We start from the raw sequence: 20,933 nt of genomic DNA on the forward strand, positions 1-20,933 counted from the left end.
TGAGGTAGTGAGGGGGAAGACCGAGGTTACGAACGTCCTTCCACCTATGACTTAGTCACTGAAGCCCATCTCTCTCTTAAATACTCATAAAATCAGTATCTCCAGAGTTGTAAAGAAAACACTTTTAGGTTAATGTACAAGCTTATCTGGTTAAGAAGTTCTAGGGGAAGAAAATGTGACATGCAATTAAATGCAACCCAGGCCAAGGAAGAAGCCGACACTGCCTCTCCCATGCATGGAAGGAGATTGCGTACCTGACCCCAGCAGGGTGCCAGTGTCCTTTCAGAGAATGAAGGCCACATAACCCAGACTTGACCTGATTTTACCTCAAGTTTCAGTACTACCAACCAATTACTAACTTTAGACATTTGTTGTGGTTTGTACTGATACAAGTCTTAAAGTTGTCATCTTTAAACTGATTTTAGAGGAAGAGTCTGATAATCAAAGACCAAGGGCCTTTATCAGTTATATAGTGATATGCTGCCTGGATCAAGTAGAAACTATTTCATAAATACATTAATAGAGAAGTATCAAAGGCCTTCAATTTTTATGTATCTGTTTAACCTAGCAATACTACTTCTAAGAATTTATTTCAAGAAAACAGTCATCGGTGTACACAAGATTCAGTGAAGTGTTGTTTATAACTGTGAAAAGATGCATATAGTCAAAATGTCCAATAGAGGATTAAATAAATTACGGTTCAGCCATACAACAGAATAATAAATGAATAAAAATAAAAGACCATGTAATGACCCGGGAAAGATGTTTACAATATATTGTTAAGTGAAAAAAGCAGGTTACAAAACAGTATGCAAGTATGAGCCCATTTTTATAAAAATATACATATTTAGCAAAGTAAAAGGACTAATGATATTTACCAAAATATTAACATTGGTTATTTCGGCATAGTAGGATGATAGTTGATTTTGCTTAATGCCCCTCCTTTTTTTGCCTATTTGAATTTTCTGTAATGAAGATTATCTTTTAAATGAGAGGGTAGTGAGGGAGTTCTTAACCTCAGATTAGTCCAGATGTGCCCCCAAAGGCGCCTTCTGGCAAAGTAAATATTTCTGTTCAGCCTGTATCTGTGAAATTGCTTCTATCTTATAAATTTGAGTGTCCTTCCAAGATGACATTCAAACTGCCTTTTAGGCAAACTGTACAATAGCAATTGTTGATATTAAACAAAACAAAACAGTTCAATTACCAACAGAAAGGAGGAAATACAAATCCTCACTTTAAAAAAGGAACAACTCGAGCACATACTACTAAATTATACAAAGTCAAACTGTCTTAAGTTTATTGCAGAGATCGAGACGGTGGCGCACTCGGAGCTGGGGCTTCTGTTTCACAGCGTCCGTCCGTCCGTCCGCCATCCGTCCGCAGCACTCACTCTTCTTCACTGCATTCACTCACCCATGCGGAAAAAGGTCTGTGGACACGTGAGGATGTCGAACGCTTCCTGGTTCCCAGAGTGTAACAGGAAACTTGACGTTTCAATTAAAAAGGTAAAATGAGGACATTTACCATCAGACTATAAAATTCCTCTTCTGGAAGAGGATACTCTAGTATTTGAAGAGATGCTTTGGAAAAATCATATAAAAATGAAAGGGGCACCATTTCAAGAGCACTAGGACTACATTAAACTTAAATGAATCCCAACATTCATAATAATGTAGCTCAAAAACAAATCTAGTCCTAACAAAAGCTCCAATAAACTAAAACTATCTTAACAGGCACAATGAACAGTGTAAACACTGTTAAAGGGCACCAAGTTTAATAGGGCAGACAATATTTGCTTCTGCATTCACACTTAATTTTTCAATTACATTTTGTAAAAAATGGTGCTGCTTAAGCTATGAATGTTTTACAAAAAATTAATTTTAATAAATATGGCAAATGCTAAAAATCTAGCTAGGTTACCATGCAAGATATTATATAACCAAGACAAACTCAAATTTATAATAAAGGCAACTTGCATTCAAAATGAACTCTACCCTTATATTTTATTAAAAGGGCAAACATCATGAATTAACCCAGCTGCTTACTTGAATTACAAAAGTAACATGATTCAATATGAAAATAAGAAACTGTCTACAAATCTCTGACAGTAATAAATTGCAATATACAATGCATACAGGAGTCATACAGAGCGACAAACTCTCATACAAAACAAAAATATTTTAATACCTTTAAAATCCAAATTTTTCTTTAAAATCATTCATGAAAAAGATTCTCAAGTCAGAATTAACACCTCAATTAGTCAAGCATCAGGAAGCTACATTACAGCTATTTAATATACAAAGAGACATCTTTCCCCAGTCATTTCCTTCTAATGTCTCTGGTTCCGGAATCGTACAGACTCGCTTCTCTCCACTCCCATTCCACCATTTCTTCAGATCATGAAAACTGAATTTGCTGAACACCAGAAATCTAAGATTAGAAAATTTAAATTGAGCAGGATTTTAAAAATAATTTTCAAATAACATGTTATAAGCATTTAAAGAATAAAAATAGGAGAGGCGCCTGGGTGGCTCAGTCGGTTAAGTGTCCGACTTCAGCTCAGGTCATGATCTCGCGTCTGTGAGTTCAAGCTCCGTATCGGGCTCTGTGCTGACAGCTCAGAGCCTGGAGCCTGTTTCAGATTCTCTGTCTCCCTCTCTCTCTGACCCTCCCCCATTCATGCTCTCTCTCTCTCTGTCTCAAAAATAAAAATAAATAAATGTTAAAAAAATTTAAAAAAAAAAAAAAAAAAGAATAAAAATCGGCAATGAAAAAGAAATCTACTTCCCACTCTCAAATCATTCTCTCTACCCAAGGGAGCTACTTTAATAATTTCTTAATGCATCTCTCTAGAAATCTATGCAGATACGAATATGTGTGTACATATTTAATTAGTAAGAGAATACACAATTATATATTTTGAGAAAGCAATTTTTTAACAACTTTCTTTATCAGGTCCTTAATAACAACAACACAATTGATCCTTGAATAACACAAGGGTTAGGTGAGCCAACCTCTGCACAGTTGAAAATCTTCATGTAACTTCTGACCGCCCCCAAAATTTAATAGCCTGTCGACCAGAGCCTTACTGATAACATAAAATCAATTAACACATACTTTATGTTACATGTATCATATGCTATAGTCTTACAACAAAATCAGAGAAAAGCAAATGTTATTAGGAAAATTATAAGGAAAACACATTTATAGTACTGTAAAAAAAATCCGCATATAAGTGGACTGGTGTAGGGGTGCCTGGGTGGCTCAGTTGGTTAAATGTCCGACTCTTGATTTTGGCTCAGGTCATGATCTCACAGTTCATGAGTTCGAGCCCTGTGTTGGCCTCTGTGCTGACAGTGCAGAACCTGCTTGAGATTCTCTCCCCCCTGCTTATATGCTGTCTCTATCTCTATCTCAAAAAATAAATAAACATAATAAATAATTAAGCGGACCAGTGCAGTTCAAACCTGTGTTGTTGAAGGGTCAACTGTAATGTGCTGAAATTGACTACCTGCGATAAAAATCAATGGGTACAATCAATTTTTTACAATAATTTAAAATACAAAGAAGGTTGTATTTTACCTGTTGATATGACGTTGTATAAACCATAACATTCTGTTGTTGACCATCTGCAGTTATTAAGCCAGCTGGTAACTGGTTAGCTGGAAGATAAAGTTAAAGCAGGAAAAGAATTACATCTACTCTCTCGATCTGAACCTTAGGTCATGCCATTAATGTCTCATTACAATTCTGCCACTAATCAATGTCATCTTGGACAAAATCATAAACCCCCACATTTAGCATTTTAGGAAAAAAAAACTCCCTAAAAAGTACATTTTTCCTATTGCAGTTTTCAATTTTCTGAATTTTCATTTCTCCAAAATGTACTTGAGCTGGGGCGCCTGGGTGGCTCAGTCGGTTAAGTATCCGACTCTTGATTTTGGCTCCGGTCATGATCTTGCAGTTTGTGAGTTTGAGCCCTGCGTTGGGCTCTGGACTGGCAGTGTGGAACCTGCTGGGGATTCTTTCTCCCTTTCTTTCTGCCCCTCCCTACTCTCTCAAAATAAATAAACTAAAAATAAAGTAAAATTAAATGCACTTGAGCTAACTGCCCATGTGTACAAATCTGCAGAGAGACTGGATGGAGTTTCTAATTCATTAAGTAGATCTACACCATAGGCCTGGCTGGGAGCCACACTTCCATAACTAAGCAGTATATATTTTACGTATGAGAAAAAGAAAATATATGCCTATAAATTTTATATGAGACACAGAGTCACCATAGACCTCTTATTTCACCCGTATGACAATATTCAGGGTTTTTTCTCCAGATTTTTTATTTTTTTTAATTTTCTTTTTTTAATGCTCATTTATTTTTGAGAGAGAAAGAAAGACAGGGCGTTAAGTGGGGGAGGGGCAGAGAGGGAGGGAGACACAGAATCTGAAGGAGGCTCCAGGCTCTGAGCTGTCAGCACAGAGCCAGACGCAGGGATTGAACTCAAGGAACGCAAGATCATGATCTTAGCCGAAATCTTGGATGCTTAACCGACTAAGCCACCCAGGTGCCCCCACAAATTTTTTATTTTAAAGTAATGTGTACACCCAACATGGGGCTCAAACTCACAACCCCAAGATTAAGAGATGCACGGTCCACTGATTAACCCAGCCAGGTGCCCCTATTCAAATTTTTTTCAAAAAACCCATCAGTTCAAATTTATTTAAATCACAGATTTTATATTACAAACTACAATTCTCAATATTCCTATCTCATGTGAAATCTTAAAGCAAAAACTAGGGGCTACTGAAATCAGAACTATGGGTGAGAGGTTATAATGTCGGCAGAATTTCAATCTCTATACTCATCCCTCACTGACTTCAAATATAAGGGCATGAACTAAAGAAGTGCTGTGTCAGAATCCTCAGGGCTGATGGTCCAAAAGTACCCCCACGTTTAGTATTAGTCACTGCTAACAAACTACGTGACTTATAAGAACACATTCAGTTGCATAAACGTATCATAACACTGCTTACTAAATGCCTCCTCTGTAAGTTCTTCACTTAATCCATCTGTAGTTGTGACTGCTCCACCAATTCCTTTCTCTCCTTTCATAGCCTGGGGAAGGACAAATCAAAAAAGTAATCACTGGCATTCAAAAGACACTGTTTTCTAGATGAGAATGCTTGTTTCCTAAAATTAGGAGTTTCTATTATTACAAACACTGCACAGAGTATTAACACTTCTGGTTAATTACATACAAAGAGGCCCTTCAAAATGCTAACTTTTTATATAAGCAGTAATCATCACAAGGCAGCGTTAGTAATGACCTAGAAAATCTAAAATATTTACGGATAAAAATAAAATCATTCTAATTCCACACTGCATCAAAAGGAAAATAGAAGTCTATTTACAGATGAAGTAGTCTGTTGAAAAGCACTATAAATATTCAGCCCATAAATCTACTATAAATGATCCAAGTTATCATTTAACTATATACATATAAAGCTCTCAGCCAACTGGACAGTACAGCACTATAATAGCAAATTTAAAGTTTCAAATTCCTAAATCAAGATTATAGTTTGTACCATAGAGCTCTAAGTTTCCATCCACTTCTAAGGTTCTATGATGCAGAAGATTTGGAAAAGTACTGTGAAGAATTTAACACATTCTCTTCCTACTTTAATCACTCGATGCTAAGTCACTAATTTAATGGGGTTCTAACATTAAAGCTATTAAGGAAGTATTTTGAAAGCAATGTGAATCTGACACCCAAGTGGTAGTGTGGAAATAAATACGCTGATCTCAATTTATTTCCACAAAATTCGTACCATGGGCAAAGATAAACCCAGTAAGAAATGCGGAAGAATTTAATCAATAAAAAAGGATAGTTATAATTCCGTTTTTCTCATCTGCAAGGCCTCAAGCTTTGAGATGCTCCCTCTTTTAAATTAATCATAATAACAGCGTGTTACCATTGAGTGCTCACGATCAGCCAAGCTAAGTGCTGTACGTAGACTATTTGACTTAGTTCTCTCAGTAACTCTGTGAGGTAGGTGCTATTACTCGTGTCACTTTACAGACCAGGAAACCAAGGCCTAACCTATTGAAATAATCTGCCCAGGGTCCCAGAGGTTACAGGTGGTGGAGCTTGGAACCAGCCTCCGGGTGGCCGGAATCCAGAGTCCGTGCTCTTAATCATTACATAACTATGATGTCATTAGTAATAAAGGGAAAAAGAAAGGACTTACTATTTAAATACAGTAATAGAAGTGACCATATACTTCTTCTGATGAATGATACATTTAAAAAGTTAAAGCAAATCGTATATCTTAGTTTCTTAAAAGCATAATGGAAGACAGTTTATTTACCTCTCTGAATTTCTGAAGGTATAATTTTAGAGGTTCTACGTAACTGTCGAAGCCTAAGGTAGACATGGCAAAGAGAATATCTTCTCCGTTGATTGTCTTCCGTTTCTCCTGATGGCATCTTTCACTTGCTTCAGATGTTATAAAGCTGATGAACTCACTTACACATTCCTGAACACATTCTTTGGCATCTTTTGCAATCTGAAGAGAAAAATCACAGGTAAATCTGCAGGGAATGTAACCACCCCCTTCCTAACAACCTGCAGAAATAAAAGGGTATTCAGAAGACTATAAATTTCAGTTTATGGCTGTTAACATTTAATCTCTGAAATATATGCTAATAACGTTGACAAATTGTGTGCTATCAAAATTCCAACCTTTGGAATGAGAACAAAAACTCGAATACAAGTGAGAGAAGCCTTGACAACTATTCACAGGAAACAGATACAATTTAGGCATAGAAGCAACCACTGGCTGTCCTTACCATCCCATAAAGGCGAACACTTACTAAGCAGGTGCCCCAAGAAAATCAGTCTCCTGTGTATATAGTGTACTGCGGGGCTACACTTAGGGGTCGCTTCTCTGCCCTAGCATTTCTGCAAATAAGGACACTGGAAAATTTTAAAAAGACAAAACACTGAATTCACGTAAGGCTTACAATAGTGACATCTGGCGACATTTTTACTACTGAAGATCCAGAGTGTCAGGTACAGGCTTTGAGTTTATTAAAAAGCCCACCAAAAAGAGGCACACTGGCTACCTCATTATAAAAGCGAGAATTCTTTTAAGGGTGTGGGGTTTCAAAGTAAAGCTAATGAATTAAATTGTACAATTCCAAGTCACTTCTAACAGGAGTAACAAAAATCCTTGCTGAAACATACTGTTTTCTTTCTCCATGCCTATTTTATATCCCAGAGAAAAGCAAACAAGAGCTGCATAAATGCAGTCAGGCAAGATACTATAATGCAAGCTGTATACATAACTTTAGGTTTTCTAGTAGCTAGGTTTAAAAACACAGGTGAGGGGCGCCTGAGTGGGTCAGTCAGTTAAATGTCCGACTTTGGCTCATGTCGTGATCTCGCAGTTCGTGGGTTCGAGCCCCACGTGGGGCTCTGTGCTGCCAGCTCAGAGCCTGGAGCCCGCTTCAGATTCTGTGTTTCCCTCTCTCTGTCCCTTCCCCACTTGTGCTCTGTGTCTCTCTCTCTCAAAAGTATATATATATATATTAAAAAAAATTTTTTAAATACAAATAACACAGGTGAAATGAATTTTGAGATTTTATTTAACCTAACAAATCCAAGTTATTATCTAACATTTAAACACAGCATCCATTTTAAAATGGGAGAGATTTTCATTCTTCTTTTCATATGAAACCTTCACTATGTGAAGTATGTTTTACATTTATAGCACATCTTAATTCAGACCAGCCACATTTCAAGTGCTCAATAACCGTACGTGGCCGGTGGCTGAGGCATGCAGCCTTAACCTATTTCAACAACAATCAGCAGCTCTGATTTATTTCCCCTTAAAACATAAGGAGGACCTCTCACATGGGAACTTCTAGGCTTAGCAATGCATATTTTTAAGTTTATTTATTTGAGAAAGAGTGTGCGAGCAGGGGAAGGGTAGAGAGAGAGGGAGAGAGAGAATCCCAAGTGGGCTCCATGCTGTCAGCGCACAGCCCAAGGCAGGGCTCAAACTCACAAACCATGAGATCATGACCGGAGTCACATGCTCAACCGAATGAGCCACCCAGGGACCCCCTTAGTGATGTATTTTAATAATCTATTTATTTGTGATCTTTATTACTTTCACAAGTACTTTATAAGCTGCAGTGAGAAAGTTTATTGCATTATATATAATATAAAAAGTGTGGATTTTAATTCAGACCAAGTGATGAGTAGAGTGACAATGACAGTCTATATGATTGTTTGTCTCAAGACAGAACTACTTAAAACAGAATCCTGCCTGTTAACTTCAAAAGTGTGTTAGTATTTACGATTGTACAAAAATAGCTGCTTCCAAATATAAGGATTTTTCTGTATCAGTCCAAAATGACCCAATTTGGGGGCACCTGGCTGGCTTAGTTGGTGGAGCATGCGACTCTTGATCTTGAGGTTGTTGAGTTTGAGCTGGGTGTAGAGATTCCTTAAAAATAAAATCTTAAAAAAAAAAAAAAAAGACCCAATTTTGCTGCAACATTATAGAAGTTACAACTCCATCTGCCCAAACCTGATATTTTATTTCATTTTTTTGTTTTTTTTTAATATATGAAATTTATTGTCAAATTGGTTTCCATACAACACCCCCAGTGCTCATCCCAAAAGATACCCTCTTCAATGCCCATCACCTACCCTCCTCTCCCTCCCACCCCCCCATCAACCCTCAGTTTGTTCTGTTTTTAAGAGTCTCTTATGCTTTGGCTCTCTCCCACTCTAACTTCTTTTTTTTTTTTTTTCCTTCCCCTCCCCCATGGGTTTCTGTTAAGTTTCTCAGGATCCACATAAGAGTGAAACCATATGGTATCTGTCTTTCTCTGTATGGCTTATTTCACTTAGCATCACACTCTCCAGTTCCATCCATGTTGCTACAAAGGGCCATATTTCATTCTTTCTCATTGCCACGTAGTACTCCATTGTGTATATAAACCACAATTTCTTTATCCATTCATCAGTTGATGGACATTTAGGCTTTTTCCACAATTTGGCTATTATTGAAGAGTGCTGCTATAAACATTGGGGTACAAGTGCCCCTATGCCTCAGCACTCCTGTATCTCTTGGGTAAATTCCCAGCAGTGCTACTGCTGGGTCATAGGGTAGGTCTATTTTTAATTTTTTGAGGAACCTCCACACTGTTTTCCAGAGCGGCTGCACCAGTTTGCATTCCCACCAACAGTGCAAGAGGGTTCCCGTTTCTCCACATCCTCTCAGCATCTATAGTCTCCTGATTTGTTCATTTTGGAAAACCTGATATTTTAAAAAGATTCTTAATTCTACTTTATCTGCTTCAGGTGGGGGAGGGGGAAGCACCGGGGGCCGCGGGAACTGAAAATGGAATACTGTCCAGTAACTAAGGGTGTAGAACTGAAAGAGAGAAAGAGAGACTAAAGGACTGAAAACAATAGCTGACTATATACAGAAACTGTATATACATATTCATGCAGTTTACATTCCCCTTTCCCCTGGAAAAAGCAAGCCGGGTAAAATGTCTCCCCTGCATTACCTTTCCCGTTTGAGGTATGGCGTTTTTCATTATCCTTGCTACGTTTGCAATTGGAAGATATATATCTTGTTCTCTGAAACTTTCTTTTGAACCATTTGTGTCTTCATGATCATTCATGCTGTCCTCCGTATCTAAAGAAATAAAAAGAACTCAGGTTTAACGTTTCTCACAACCTTTACTTCGTCGTAGAGAAGACTACCTGAAACAATCTAAGTTCAGAACATCCTGGTTCATTTCTTAGGCATTTTTAGGGAGGAGGGTAGCAGTTCTTTTCACAGTTTTCTCATAGCCATAACCAAACCCACTCCTTAATTTCCAACCCACTGCCTCAAACACTTTTGTCCTCAGATCTGCCTACTAAAAACCTCACCTATCCATTCTCCAAAAAGCTCAGAAACATCTCCACAGCACCTTCAGAAGTGATCTCTCCTTTCACAAAAATATCACAGGATTGCTCTGTGTTTTTTCTGACACATTTTAGAATTCTTTTTATTTCTCATCCTCCCTATTAGATGTTTGCTACCAGAGGCCAGGGATCAGCTTTGTGTACTTCCTAGAACTTGGTATAGCATCTTCCATAGAAGGGGTACTCAGAAATACTTATTACATAACTTAGCTGGAAAACTTACAGACTATGACTGAGGGTTCCTTTCATATTGCTAGATTAGGAGGTTATTTATATGTTTACCCAAGGCCAAGTTTATACAGAATGGAAAAGTGGCCTTGAATATTACTGACCCAATTAGGTTGATACTAAGTTTTTGAACAAAGCTATTGCACCGATCCAGCGATCTTACAAAAAGCGAATTCTCAAATTGTATAGATTTAGATATAACTGAAGCTTTCACAATACCAGTAATATCCTTTTATGACTAAATACAGTATCTTGTAAGTAAACTTCCCACTATTTATGTGTATTAAAAAAGAAAGGCACTTAAGCTGATTCAAGTTACATTTTTATGTGTGTCTGTCTTAGGATGAGGTCACTTCTCACCCACCCCCAACTGCCTTCTAAAAAAATATATCTTAGTGTTTTTTAATCTTACACATCAGAATGCCACAAAGTAAATTACTTCTCACAGGCCGACATGACACTGCCATCCTAATAGCTGACACAGATCAAACTTAATACTTAATGAAAAACAAAAATAAGTCTGTTCGTAAGTACTAGAAATATAATAGCTAGGAACTCACCCTCTAAAGAATTTTTTACTGTATCAACTGAAAAAGAATGTGCCATACTCAGTACTTAAGTAGGACATCAGTAACAAATTTTTAAAGAAACGGTACCAGTTTTTAAAAGGCATACTTTATTTATAGAATTCTTTTCTAGAACTCATCATTCTTTTGAAGACTATTTCTAATAAAAAAAGCATGATACATCTTCTTAGACCATCACTGACCTTTGACACAAGATTGCTAACTTTCCCGTAAAGACCCAAGTAACCTACAACGTGACGGTAATATGATTTCCACTAAGTTACTTCTGCCAGTCAGTGTTTTACTCATAGCTTTCCTACCATCGTGGGGCTGTATCACATAGTGGCTTCCCCCGATGTAGTCCGCAGAGATGCCCAGCTGAGAAGCGTCTGTTGTAGCACTGTCGCCATCCATCTACGAGGAGAAAAAGGTTTGCAATACCCTTCAGTAAAACTTGTATTAAAAAAGCATACTAGATTCAATCCTCATAAGCTGTCACAGGGTGGGTCAATTAGTTTTCAAGTCCTTAAGCTTACTAAAAGAAAACATTTATATTTCTTTATTTGGAAACCTTTGGATAATTTCCCAATGATTCAAAATTCCCCTATCCACCCTCCATAAGTGATAAGCACAAGACCAACGGAGAAACAAAACGAGGAAATGAATCTAAAACACACAGCTCTTTCTTTTCAATTCCGTAAGCCTCACGTATAGTGCAGACAACCCCGACTTAGAACCTAGCTTATCCCTGGAATGAAAAGCAAAGCCAAAACCAGCTCAGCAGTCACCTGCAAGCACCCGTGTCCATCACTTTCCACTCTCCTGCTACAGTAAAGCCTGTTATCCCTACGCAAACCTTCTTGCGCCTGCTGCAAACTGTCTCTGCTGTCTCACAGAAGTTCAAGGGACAATGTCTTGATTCAAACTGTCGTCTGGTATAGGAAGCATATGGATTCCTTGCACACATCTGTACCCATGCAACCCGAAGGCACACCCCTTTTTTTTAACTTTATTTTTTATTTTTTAAAATTTACATCCAAATTAGTTAGTATACAGTGAAGCAATAATTTCAGTAGATTCCTTAATGCCCCTTCCCCATTTAGCCCATCCCCCCTCCCACAACCCCTCCAGCAACCCTCAGTTTGTTCTCCATGTTTATAAGCACACCCATGTTTTGATGAGGCTGTCATCTCTAAATCTAGTCAACAGTTTCTCCCGCCCTCAAACTTTAGATCCTTTAAGGACAAAGAAAAGGAGGGGTCAGGGAGATTGGACATCTACATATAACCATAGACCAGAATGAGAATTAAAGTGACTTTATTTTAAAAGAAGCCTGCTTAATTAAGTTTGCTCAAAGCTAAAAGAATTCTAAGAGGGAAAATCTAGAGAAAACTGAACCCTAACCCTGAACTGTCTCCATTCCATGTCACCAACATAGCAAATCCTAGAAGTCTTTCTGCTTTGCAAATAATACTATTCAAAGCAGGAAGGGACTGGCTATTTGTGGGTAGAAAAATTTTAAACGCATTACCTGAATAAAAAGTGTAGCAAAAATTAAATACAATCTCTACATGCTTTCAGACCAATCCAAAAGAGACACTTGATCCTAAAGGATTCTCAAGGCCTAGGACTTAATGTTTTGACTGCACTATTTAAGCCCTTGTGTTAACATGTCTTTTCCATCTCTGTTAGATTTTCATCTAGTAGTAAAATAACCAAGCTAGTTTCCATGTCTTCAAAAACATGGCATTTCTTTGATGCATCTGTTGACTGTGGTATCTAATTTAATTGTAGATAAAGATACATTTCCATAATTTATATAATTTTCTAAGGGGCTAGAAAATAGAATTCACCTGCCTTTAGTAATTTGTGCAAGTACCTATTATTAGGTATCAAGGGTCCCTGTTTATTGATGACACTTCTAAGTGTCTTCTAAGAAGTGGTAAACAACAGGCAGTGAGCTCTGATTCGGACTCTTCTACTGATCCTGAAAACAGCATCCCTACCCATTAAATGTATTTCTATATAAAATGGAAATAATACCACCTTTCCCATCTTAAACAGCTAACATGTGAAACATTACCCCAAAATAAAATGCTATCTTAATTCTAAAATGCTAACAAGATACTAAGAGAGTGATCCTTAATAGATATGGTGATGGATTTATTAGCCATAAAGACAGCTCAATGAGGATATCTGTGAGTTGACTAGTTTTTTCCAGTGCCCTAAGGGAGATTAAGGGAGATCAAGGTTACGGAGAAAGAACCAAAGTGGCTGTTTCAGAATCTACAACTGGAAAAAAAATCTTTGCGGGGTGGAATATGAGAGATTAATTAATTTATAAACACACATTTTTTAATATTAAAAAATATTAAAGGCATAAAGTTTAAATCACATTATCTTCTCATGCACTGGATTAGCAGCAAGATTATCATTTGAATTCACAGCATTAGCCACTGAACGGCAGTCTTCCAAGAAATACTTCTGAAAGTATTTCAGACTTGTCAGAATGAAATAAAGGGAACTTGCTACGGGGCTATGTCTGGCGCGTGGCTCCGGGTGTTCTCAGGAGGTGGCGGGTCCCATCCACCCTGAGGGCACTGGCTTAGCTGTGTCTTTGGGTCTGCAGGTCTTAGCTTTTCTGTCATTTCACCACACCTCTGTCTTCCTCTCCTCTTTCTACCGTGAAAATCCTACCCCATACTTTAATCCCAACGTTCCCCCATCCTCCTGAAATCTTTCTGATAAGACCCCATTTCGAAGCCTAAAATTAGTGTCCCCTTCTTTGAATCCCCAAGGCAACTTAGTACCTTGTATTCAACAAATTAGCCTCATCTTTGATGCTTATGCTAGCCACTCATATATATGAGGGGGGAAAGGAGGCAGGGAAACTTGCTAGATACATCCCAAAGGCTTTTTCAAGGTCTGAACTTCCTTTAAAAATATACAAAATAGCCTGTAGATTTTAAGCAAGCCAGTTAACAAATATTTACCAAGCAAGCACGTGGTATTTATCAGGTCCGTGCTATGTGCTGGTGACGTAGCAGTCAACAACACAGACAAGATCTCTGTCCTCATCTTGCAGAGAAGACAAATATTACGTAAACTAGTAGCAGGGAGAAGGGCTGGGGAATGCAGTCTATTAATACTTCCAAGGCCCAGGCTCTGGAATCCTATCACCTGGTTTGAATTCCTTCCTACTTACTTGCCATGAGATCTTGAGCACGTGGGATGAGACAGGACTCACCATGGAAGGACTTAGCATAGTATAATAGCAGTACTCAGTAAATGTTATATATAGCTATTAAATAATGACAATTAACTAACTGCTAATGCCAAATGCTAAGGAAAACAAAGGTGTTGTGTTACATGCTTTGAGAGCTTACTGCAAAAGGGACCGCACCAGTCTGGGGAGTCAAGGAAGCAGTCATAGGAAATGAAATTTCAACGGAGACTGAAAGACAGAAATCAGTTAGGCAAAGAAAAATGGGAGAAGAATGTTCCAGGCAAAGCAAACACAAAATATAGTACTGGTGAACTGGAATGAACTAAGTAGAGGCTAGAGCAAGCAGTGCCTCGTGAGTCAGAGCGAATCAAAGGGGAGTTTTAGCGGAATTGTGCAAATCAGATTTCTTTTTCGCGGTATCACTCTGGCTATAGTCCGGTGTAGAAATGGACAGAGGGGAGCAAGAATGGAGGCAGAAGACCAGTAAGGACCATGAGGCTGCGGTCAGCGCATGACTTCAGGCGAGACGATGAACATTCCCCGTGTCTGGTCCTAGACAACAGCCCTGGGGAACAAGGGGAGCAGAGGAAAGAGCCTTGTAGGAGGTCAAATCGACAGTCCTGGTGACGGACTGAAAACGAACCGGACGAAGGCCCGAGAGGACGCTGCTGGAATGGCTGCAGCTGGGGAGACAGACAGTGGGAAGGGCGGGGAATAGAAGCGCTGAGCCACGAGAGGAGCGGAGCTGCGGCTGGTGACCACGAATGTGCACTGGCACCAGGATGTCCAGTCGTGGCACATCTGTACCTGGTGTAAGAACAGAGAAGCTGAAGTGTTGGGCTTTATCCAGACAACGAAGAGGGAATAGCATGTAGGAGAGTGACAACACATGGGTAAAATGACAAATCATTAGATCCAGAAGAACTAATAAATATAGACAAAGAGTAGTTCAGTCTCATCAAATTAAGTTTTTCTTAATGTTTATTGATTTGAGAGAGAGTGCGTGCGCACAGGTGGGGGAGGGGCAAAGAAAGAGGGACAGAGAGAATCCCAAGCAGGCTCCGTGCCGTCGGCGGGCTCTATCCCAAGAAGTGTGAGATCACGACTTGAGCCACCGAGGCGCCCCTCCCGTCAAATTAATTTTATTGACTATTCTAATTACTTAGTTGAACTGATACTGTTTTCTAGAATATTACGTGAAATAGCTGGCTAGTACATGTTCATTCTGTAATTTTGTGATACAGCAGTATTTAAATTGTATTAATAATTTGCACAAATGCAGGAAACAGTTCCCTCCTTAGTATGTTTAACATTTATTGAACAGTTTCTAAATATCTCATGCAGTCAGTGTTCACAACCCCACGAAACAGATGAGGAAATTGAGGTCAGGGAAGGCTAATGACTTGCCCAAAGGCGGCACAGTAAATGGGAGTTAAATCCAGAGTCTCAGATGCCAAGTACTTTACAGTACTTGTTCCTGCTAGTTTTTCCCATAGCCCATCAGCCTAAATCTTGACTTTACCCTCTCTCAATTCTAGATCTACTGACCTCATGTATTAAAGACATTTAAAGCTGCGTCTCGAGCCAGGACAGTATCTGTGAGGTGTAAGCCATGCACCTGGTTTTGGGTTTGTGATCAGGACAGACCTGATCTCTCAGGATAGACCACCGGGTTTTGTGTCTTTACTTACCATCCTCTTTGTGCTTCAACTTGCCCATTTTTTAAATGGAGTTGCTATGAGAAGTGAATTTATTATGTAAGAAATACTTAGCGAAGTGCAGGATACGTACTAAGAACTCAACAAATGTAACCTAGTGTTATTTTTGTCCCTTCAGATACAGCTCTCACCCTTCTTTCTAGGCATGTTTTCTCTCTCACACAACCACTGTCACCTGTCCTCTGGACCAATGCCTTTTTATCTCTCTGAGGAGAAGAAATGACAAAAAGATTCCTCCCCTCTAACGGATCTTCAGTCCTCCTTGACCAGCTTCTTCACTCTTTCTTAAACATGCTTAGTCTCCCCCACTGAACACACACAAGTACGCACAGACTCGTAAACCGTAATTCTGCTCCACACCCTTGTCTAGCTATCATTCTCCCCCTGATGGTCCTCATGCACCTTTCCATTCCTAAACCCCCGGACATGTGCTTCTCCACCCCACCATGACACCGAAACTGCTCTTAAAGCTGCCAATAATCGGGGGCGCCTGGGTGGCTCGGTGGGTTAAGTGTCCAACTCGCAATTTCAGCTCAGGTCAGTGCAGAGCCTGCTTGGGATTCTCTCTCCCTCTCTCTCTGCCCCTCCCCCACTCCCTCTCTCTAAAAATAAACAAACTTAAAAAACAAAAGTTGCCAATAGTCTTGCCTTCATCCTACCTGCCTGTTGTTAGTAGTGCTGCCCACTGTGGACCACACACTCACACATGGAATTCTCTTCTCCCTTGATTTCAAAAGCAATGTTCTTTCCTGGTTTGTTCCTCCCCACCTCCCAATTGTTAGTTTCATCCCAGGTTATGTTTTCTCTCTCTTCCCTCACTCTCTTAAGGAAAACTCGTTAAATATCACTTCTGTGCTTAGAAATCCTAAATCTCCCACCATATCCTGCTTGCCGCTCCAGCAGGCCGTGCCTGTAGAACGTGTCTGATAGCCCATCACTGCCAACTTAAGGTTTTGGAAAAGGAAACTCACCCTCCCCGTGTCCTGCAACGAGACAATGGACAAGAACTCCTTGATCTCCTTTTCACAACTTCAATCCCACACTCCAGGCTAATTATACCCGTGCCATCTTACGTTCTTCAGTCTCCTGTAAGTTCCACCTGAACTGTTACCTCTTTTAATAAGTTTTGTGGATGTGCCCAGCCATTTTCTGTTGCCACTGGATTACGACCCACCGTACCTGGGTACATACTGTTTTAAGACCGATCTCTATATATATAAGAAACACCGTTTCTATAGCTCTTGAACCTATAATGGTTTTAAAAGTCTTCAGCATCAAATCCAAACCTAGGTTTTCATGGCTTTACACGAGCGGATCCCCCATTTAACCTAACTAAACTTGTTTCCAACTCTATCTTCAGGGCTGATAAAAATCTTAGTGCTAGAATGTGCCTTATTTAAGGATCACCAGGTACAGCTCTTTTATTTTAGGAGTGAGGCATGAGTCACGGCTCAAGGAAGTTGTGACGTGCCTGACATCACAGATGTAGTATCTCTCACTAGATTATCCTAGGATTTTCCCACTTGGACCATGCAGATCTACTCCCCGTCCCCTAAACAGAAGTTACTAATCCCTGCTTTCAGGCTTTTGCTTTTGGTGACAGGCACCTATCCAAACTCTACTCAGCCTTCAAGGCTATGTCCCTGACATTCCCAGCTACCCAGACTGACCCCACCTGTGCTACCTGTGTCTCTTCACCTGTGCTACCCTTAAAACCAGCGTCTTCCCTTCCCTGCATAATGTCCTCTAAGCATTCAGTTCCATTAAAGCCCTTCCAGCAAAACAGCCTCTTAAGAGCTGGGACGAGCTTTTTATCTTGTAGCCTCCACAGCACTTAGGGGCCCACAGGAAACAATACATGCAAGTCACTAAAAAGAAGGAAGCAACAGGAATGAGTAGGTACTGCCTGTCTAGACTTGAAAGGCATTCATTCTACCTGGGACCTCCAATATACATCCGTTATAATTCTGTTCCCAGCTAATTACTGTTCAAATCTAATTAACAACCAAAATGGTAAAACGTACTTACTGTTATGAAATACTGTCAGAACCGTGTTGCCAGTGGTATTCAGGAACACCTGTCTAAAAGGTGTCTAACCTTCGCCCAATTTCAACCTAGAAGATAAACATCCATTAGTAGTAACAACGTATAGCCTACAGGCTTCCTTCCTAGTAAAAATTTAAAAGGCATGTATAATTTCGTCTACTATTCTTATTCAATAGAGTGCAAAAAAGCAGGCACCCAATAAAGGTTTCTTAAATTGGCAGATATATTTTGGAGACTTTGCAAAAAAGTTAATTCTATGGCAGGAGGAATTGCTTTTCTAACATAACCCTGAATTTAGTCATGTTCATCATAAATATTCATCACAACACCCAGATTATATGCCAGAGACCAAAATTTACACATCTAAATTATTCAAAATATTAACACTCAAGACACAAATGCCCCAACTTAATTTCTTGGTGATGATCTTAATATTTTACAGTGAAATTTAGGAGTCCAAAAACTCAAAAGGGGAGAAAAATATCTCAGAATACAATGCTTTTAAATTAAACACCTCAGATTATACTGAAAGAAGAAACATGCTGCCCAGAAAGCATACATGGAACACGATCAATTAAGACCTTTATTTATCATTTTAAAGCACCACCATTTTGGACTAAAATTGCATCCGAATAGCACTTCATTTTCACTGCAAAGCATAAATAGCTGAATAAATTGGTATCAATTACAATGTTACAACCTCCATTTCTCATTTGTTCTTTTCCTTTTTTCAAGTGAAGCAATTAAGTTGGGGGGAGGGGCAAAACAAAAACATTTCCTTTCAGTATTAATTTTAAAGGAAGAGAAAATAATGATATGCATTCAAGCACGAAATCTAGTCAACAGAAGAAAAAATTGTAGCCACTGAATTGAATTCTTTAGATGTCAGTCCAGGCAGCAAAGGCAGGATGACATTGTCTATTCTGCTATAATCTTAAAAGCAATGTCTAATTTCTTCTTAAATATTGTCCTCTTTCTAACCCCCAAAACTGCCCGGAGAGTCCTTCCTTGTAGCTAGAAGCGTGTTTTTTTTTTAAGGGTGTCTTTGAGAAAGAAAATCCCCTGAACACTTAAAATAATAGAGCTATATATATTTATGTGTTTTGCTTGGGGTGGGGGGGGATGCGGGGGACACACCTCATCACACTCACCCAAATAGTTGACTCCGTATGTATTTAGATTCAATACATTAAAGATAAACACTGTCACCTCATATGGTATATATTTTCCTAAAGGCAGGTTATGATATATGTGAAAGCTCAAGGGAATGCATACATCTGTTTAATGTTTGAAGAAATGCAAATTTGTATCCAAGAAAAGCAGCAGACCCTTCCTCCACCCTCCATTCTTTGGCATCAACAACCAGAGTTTTGCATCAATAGAATCCTTAAATTAAGCTACAGGAGCAGTGCGGGGAAGGAATAATTGCCTTTTAAGGCATTCTAGTTAAACTTTCAATACTTTACAAATAAAACCCCTATTTATTAGTGCCACTTATATCGATCAGTTTATCTTATCACTTTATTTTGCCGATTACTTTCCATACTAAGAAAGCCCAAACCACCCCAGTGATTCGGGGCACGAACCGTGGCACCGTGGGAGTCCATGCGGGTTAGTAGGATGCTAATCTTTTTAAAGGTCGTATGCTAGCTAACCTTGTTTAATTACCTTGTTACAGTACTTTGGGCAAGATTACGACTTGTGGGTGCTCTCTAATTCTTTGTTCTCGAAGACTACTACTGCTCCTCAGGCCCGGCAGATCCTCCCCGCCTCCCACCGAAGATTAAAACCTTAGTCCAATCCGAAAGGCTTCCTTCCCACCTTCGGGGCAAGTCCAGGGACCGCAAGCCGCCAGATGGCTGCATTCTTTACGTGTAAGCCAGACTGCGGGGAAACCAAATCCACTCCTTCCTCCCGGGGACCTCGCTTCCTCCCCACGAAGGTGCGCGGGCTGGCCCCGGCCCCACCGCCCGGCCCGGCCGACTGTCAGTCCCGCCGGTGCGGGGCGGCCGCCCCTGGCGCGCATCCCCCGACTCGCCCGCCCAGGGCCCGGGCCCGGGCCCGCGCCCAACGCCTGCCGCCCGCCCGCCGCGCCCGGGGCGCCGGGGCAGACAAAGCGGCCCGGCCCCGCCATGCCCCCGCGGGCCAGCCGGCGGGCGGGAGGGGGACGCCCCCGGGGACTCCGCGCGGCAGCCCGGCCAAGGGCGCAGGGTCGGGACCGGGGTCCGGGCCAATGCCCCCCCGCCCGGCTCCCCGCACAAAATGGAGCCGGCCGGGGCGCCGCCGAGAGGGGGCCGGACGGTGCCCCGACGCCCCCTCCTCGGCCTCGGGCCCGGAGCTCGGCGGCGGCGAGCAGGAGGCGGCCTGGCCCGCGTCCCGCCGCTCCTCGGCCCGGCGCACAAAGAGCCGCGCCGCGGCCCCGCGCCCGCTCCCCGGCCGGGCCCGCAGCGGGAGCGGCCTCGCAGGCGCCGGCCCGGCCCCAGCCCCGGCCCCGGCCCGGGCGGGAGGGCGGGCGGGAGGGAGGCGAGTGGCCCCGGCCGCGGCGGCGTTGGCGGCGGGGACGGCGCCGGGAGGAGACGGACATTTCATTCGAGCTAAAGTGGAGTCGGTTTAGGAGCGATCATTGGCCGAAGCGAGACACAAACCTCCAATGCAGCCCTGGTTGGCTCCCGTCTCCAATCGGCTGTTTGGTTGGACAGAAAATGGCTGCGAAGGAACCAGTCCCAGCGCGGAGCTCCGCTTCCAGGACTCGGCCTCCCCTCCCTCCGCCGCGGGCCGCTTCCCTCGGCGCGGCACCCTCCCTCCGCGCCTCCCGCGCGCCCGCCCGCCGCGGCCCCGCCCCGGCCCCGCCCCCGGCCGCGGCCCCGCCCCGGCCCTCCTCCGCCGGGTGTGCAGAGCGGCCGCAGCCGCGGGAGCCTGCAGAGCAGGCTGCGGGCCGAGGCGGGCGGCTTCCCGCAGAGGCTGCGCTGCCCTGGCCGGCGGCCTCCGAGCTCCGCGGGGCTTGCCGGGGCCGAGACCCGGGCACCCTCTTGAGGTCTCTGCGGGCTTTCTTCCCACGGTGTTTTCCCGGGCCTCTGCGAAGCGTGATATCCCAGGCTTCCCCCCCCCTTTTCAGTCCCCTCCCTCCCCCACATGAAAGTGTCTCACCCGCCTG

The 20,933-nt window shown here is 41.6% G+C and overlaps 1 protein-coding gene across 3 annotated transcripts; it reads right to left on the minus strand.

The window, feature by feature from the left end:
• Nucleotides 1-1,987: 1,987 nt before the first annotated feature.
• NFYB (nuclear transcription factor Y subunit beta) lies at nt 1,988-20,553 on the minus strand. Of its 3 annotated transcripts, none has more exons than XM_060656571.3 (8): nt 20,425-20,553; nt 17,762-17,847; nt 11,110-11,203; nt 9,590-9,720; nt 6,370-6,567; nt 5,035-5,116; nt 3,586-3,665; nt 1,988-2,433 (listed from the first exon to the last, which is right to left on the minus strand). In XM_060656571.3, the coding sequence occupies exons 3-8, from the start codon at nt 11,201-11,203 to the stop codon at nt 2,401-2,403; spliced, it is 618 nt and encodes a 205-aa protein (XP_060512554.1). In that variant the 5' UTR covers nt 17,762-17,847; nt 20,425-20,553; the 3' UTR covers nt 1,988-2,400. The 3 variants fall into 3 exon arrangements, with proteins under 3 accessions (XP_060512554.1, XP_060512556.1, XP_060512555.1); XM_060656573.3 differs by lacking the exon at nt 20,425-20,553 and adding an exon at nt 19,570-19,772; XM_060656572.2 differs by lacking the exon at nt 20,425-20,553 and adding an exon at nt 19,601-19,713.
• Nucleotides 20,554-20,933: the final 380 nt, after the last annotated feature.

This window comes from Panthera onca, chromosome B4, assembly GCF_046562875.1.
Source record: "Panthera onca isolate mPanOnc1 chromosome B4, mPanOnc1 haplotype 2, whole genome shotgun sequence".
Taxonomy (NCBI): domain Eukaryota; kingdom Metazoa; phylum Chordata; class Mammalia; order Carnivora; family Felidae; genus Panthera; species Panthera onca.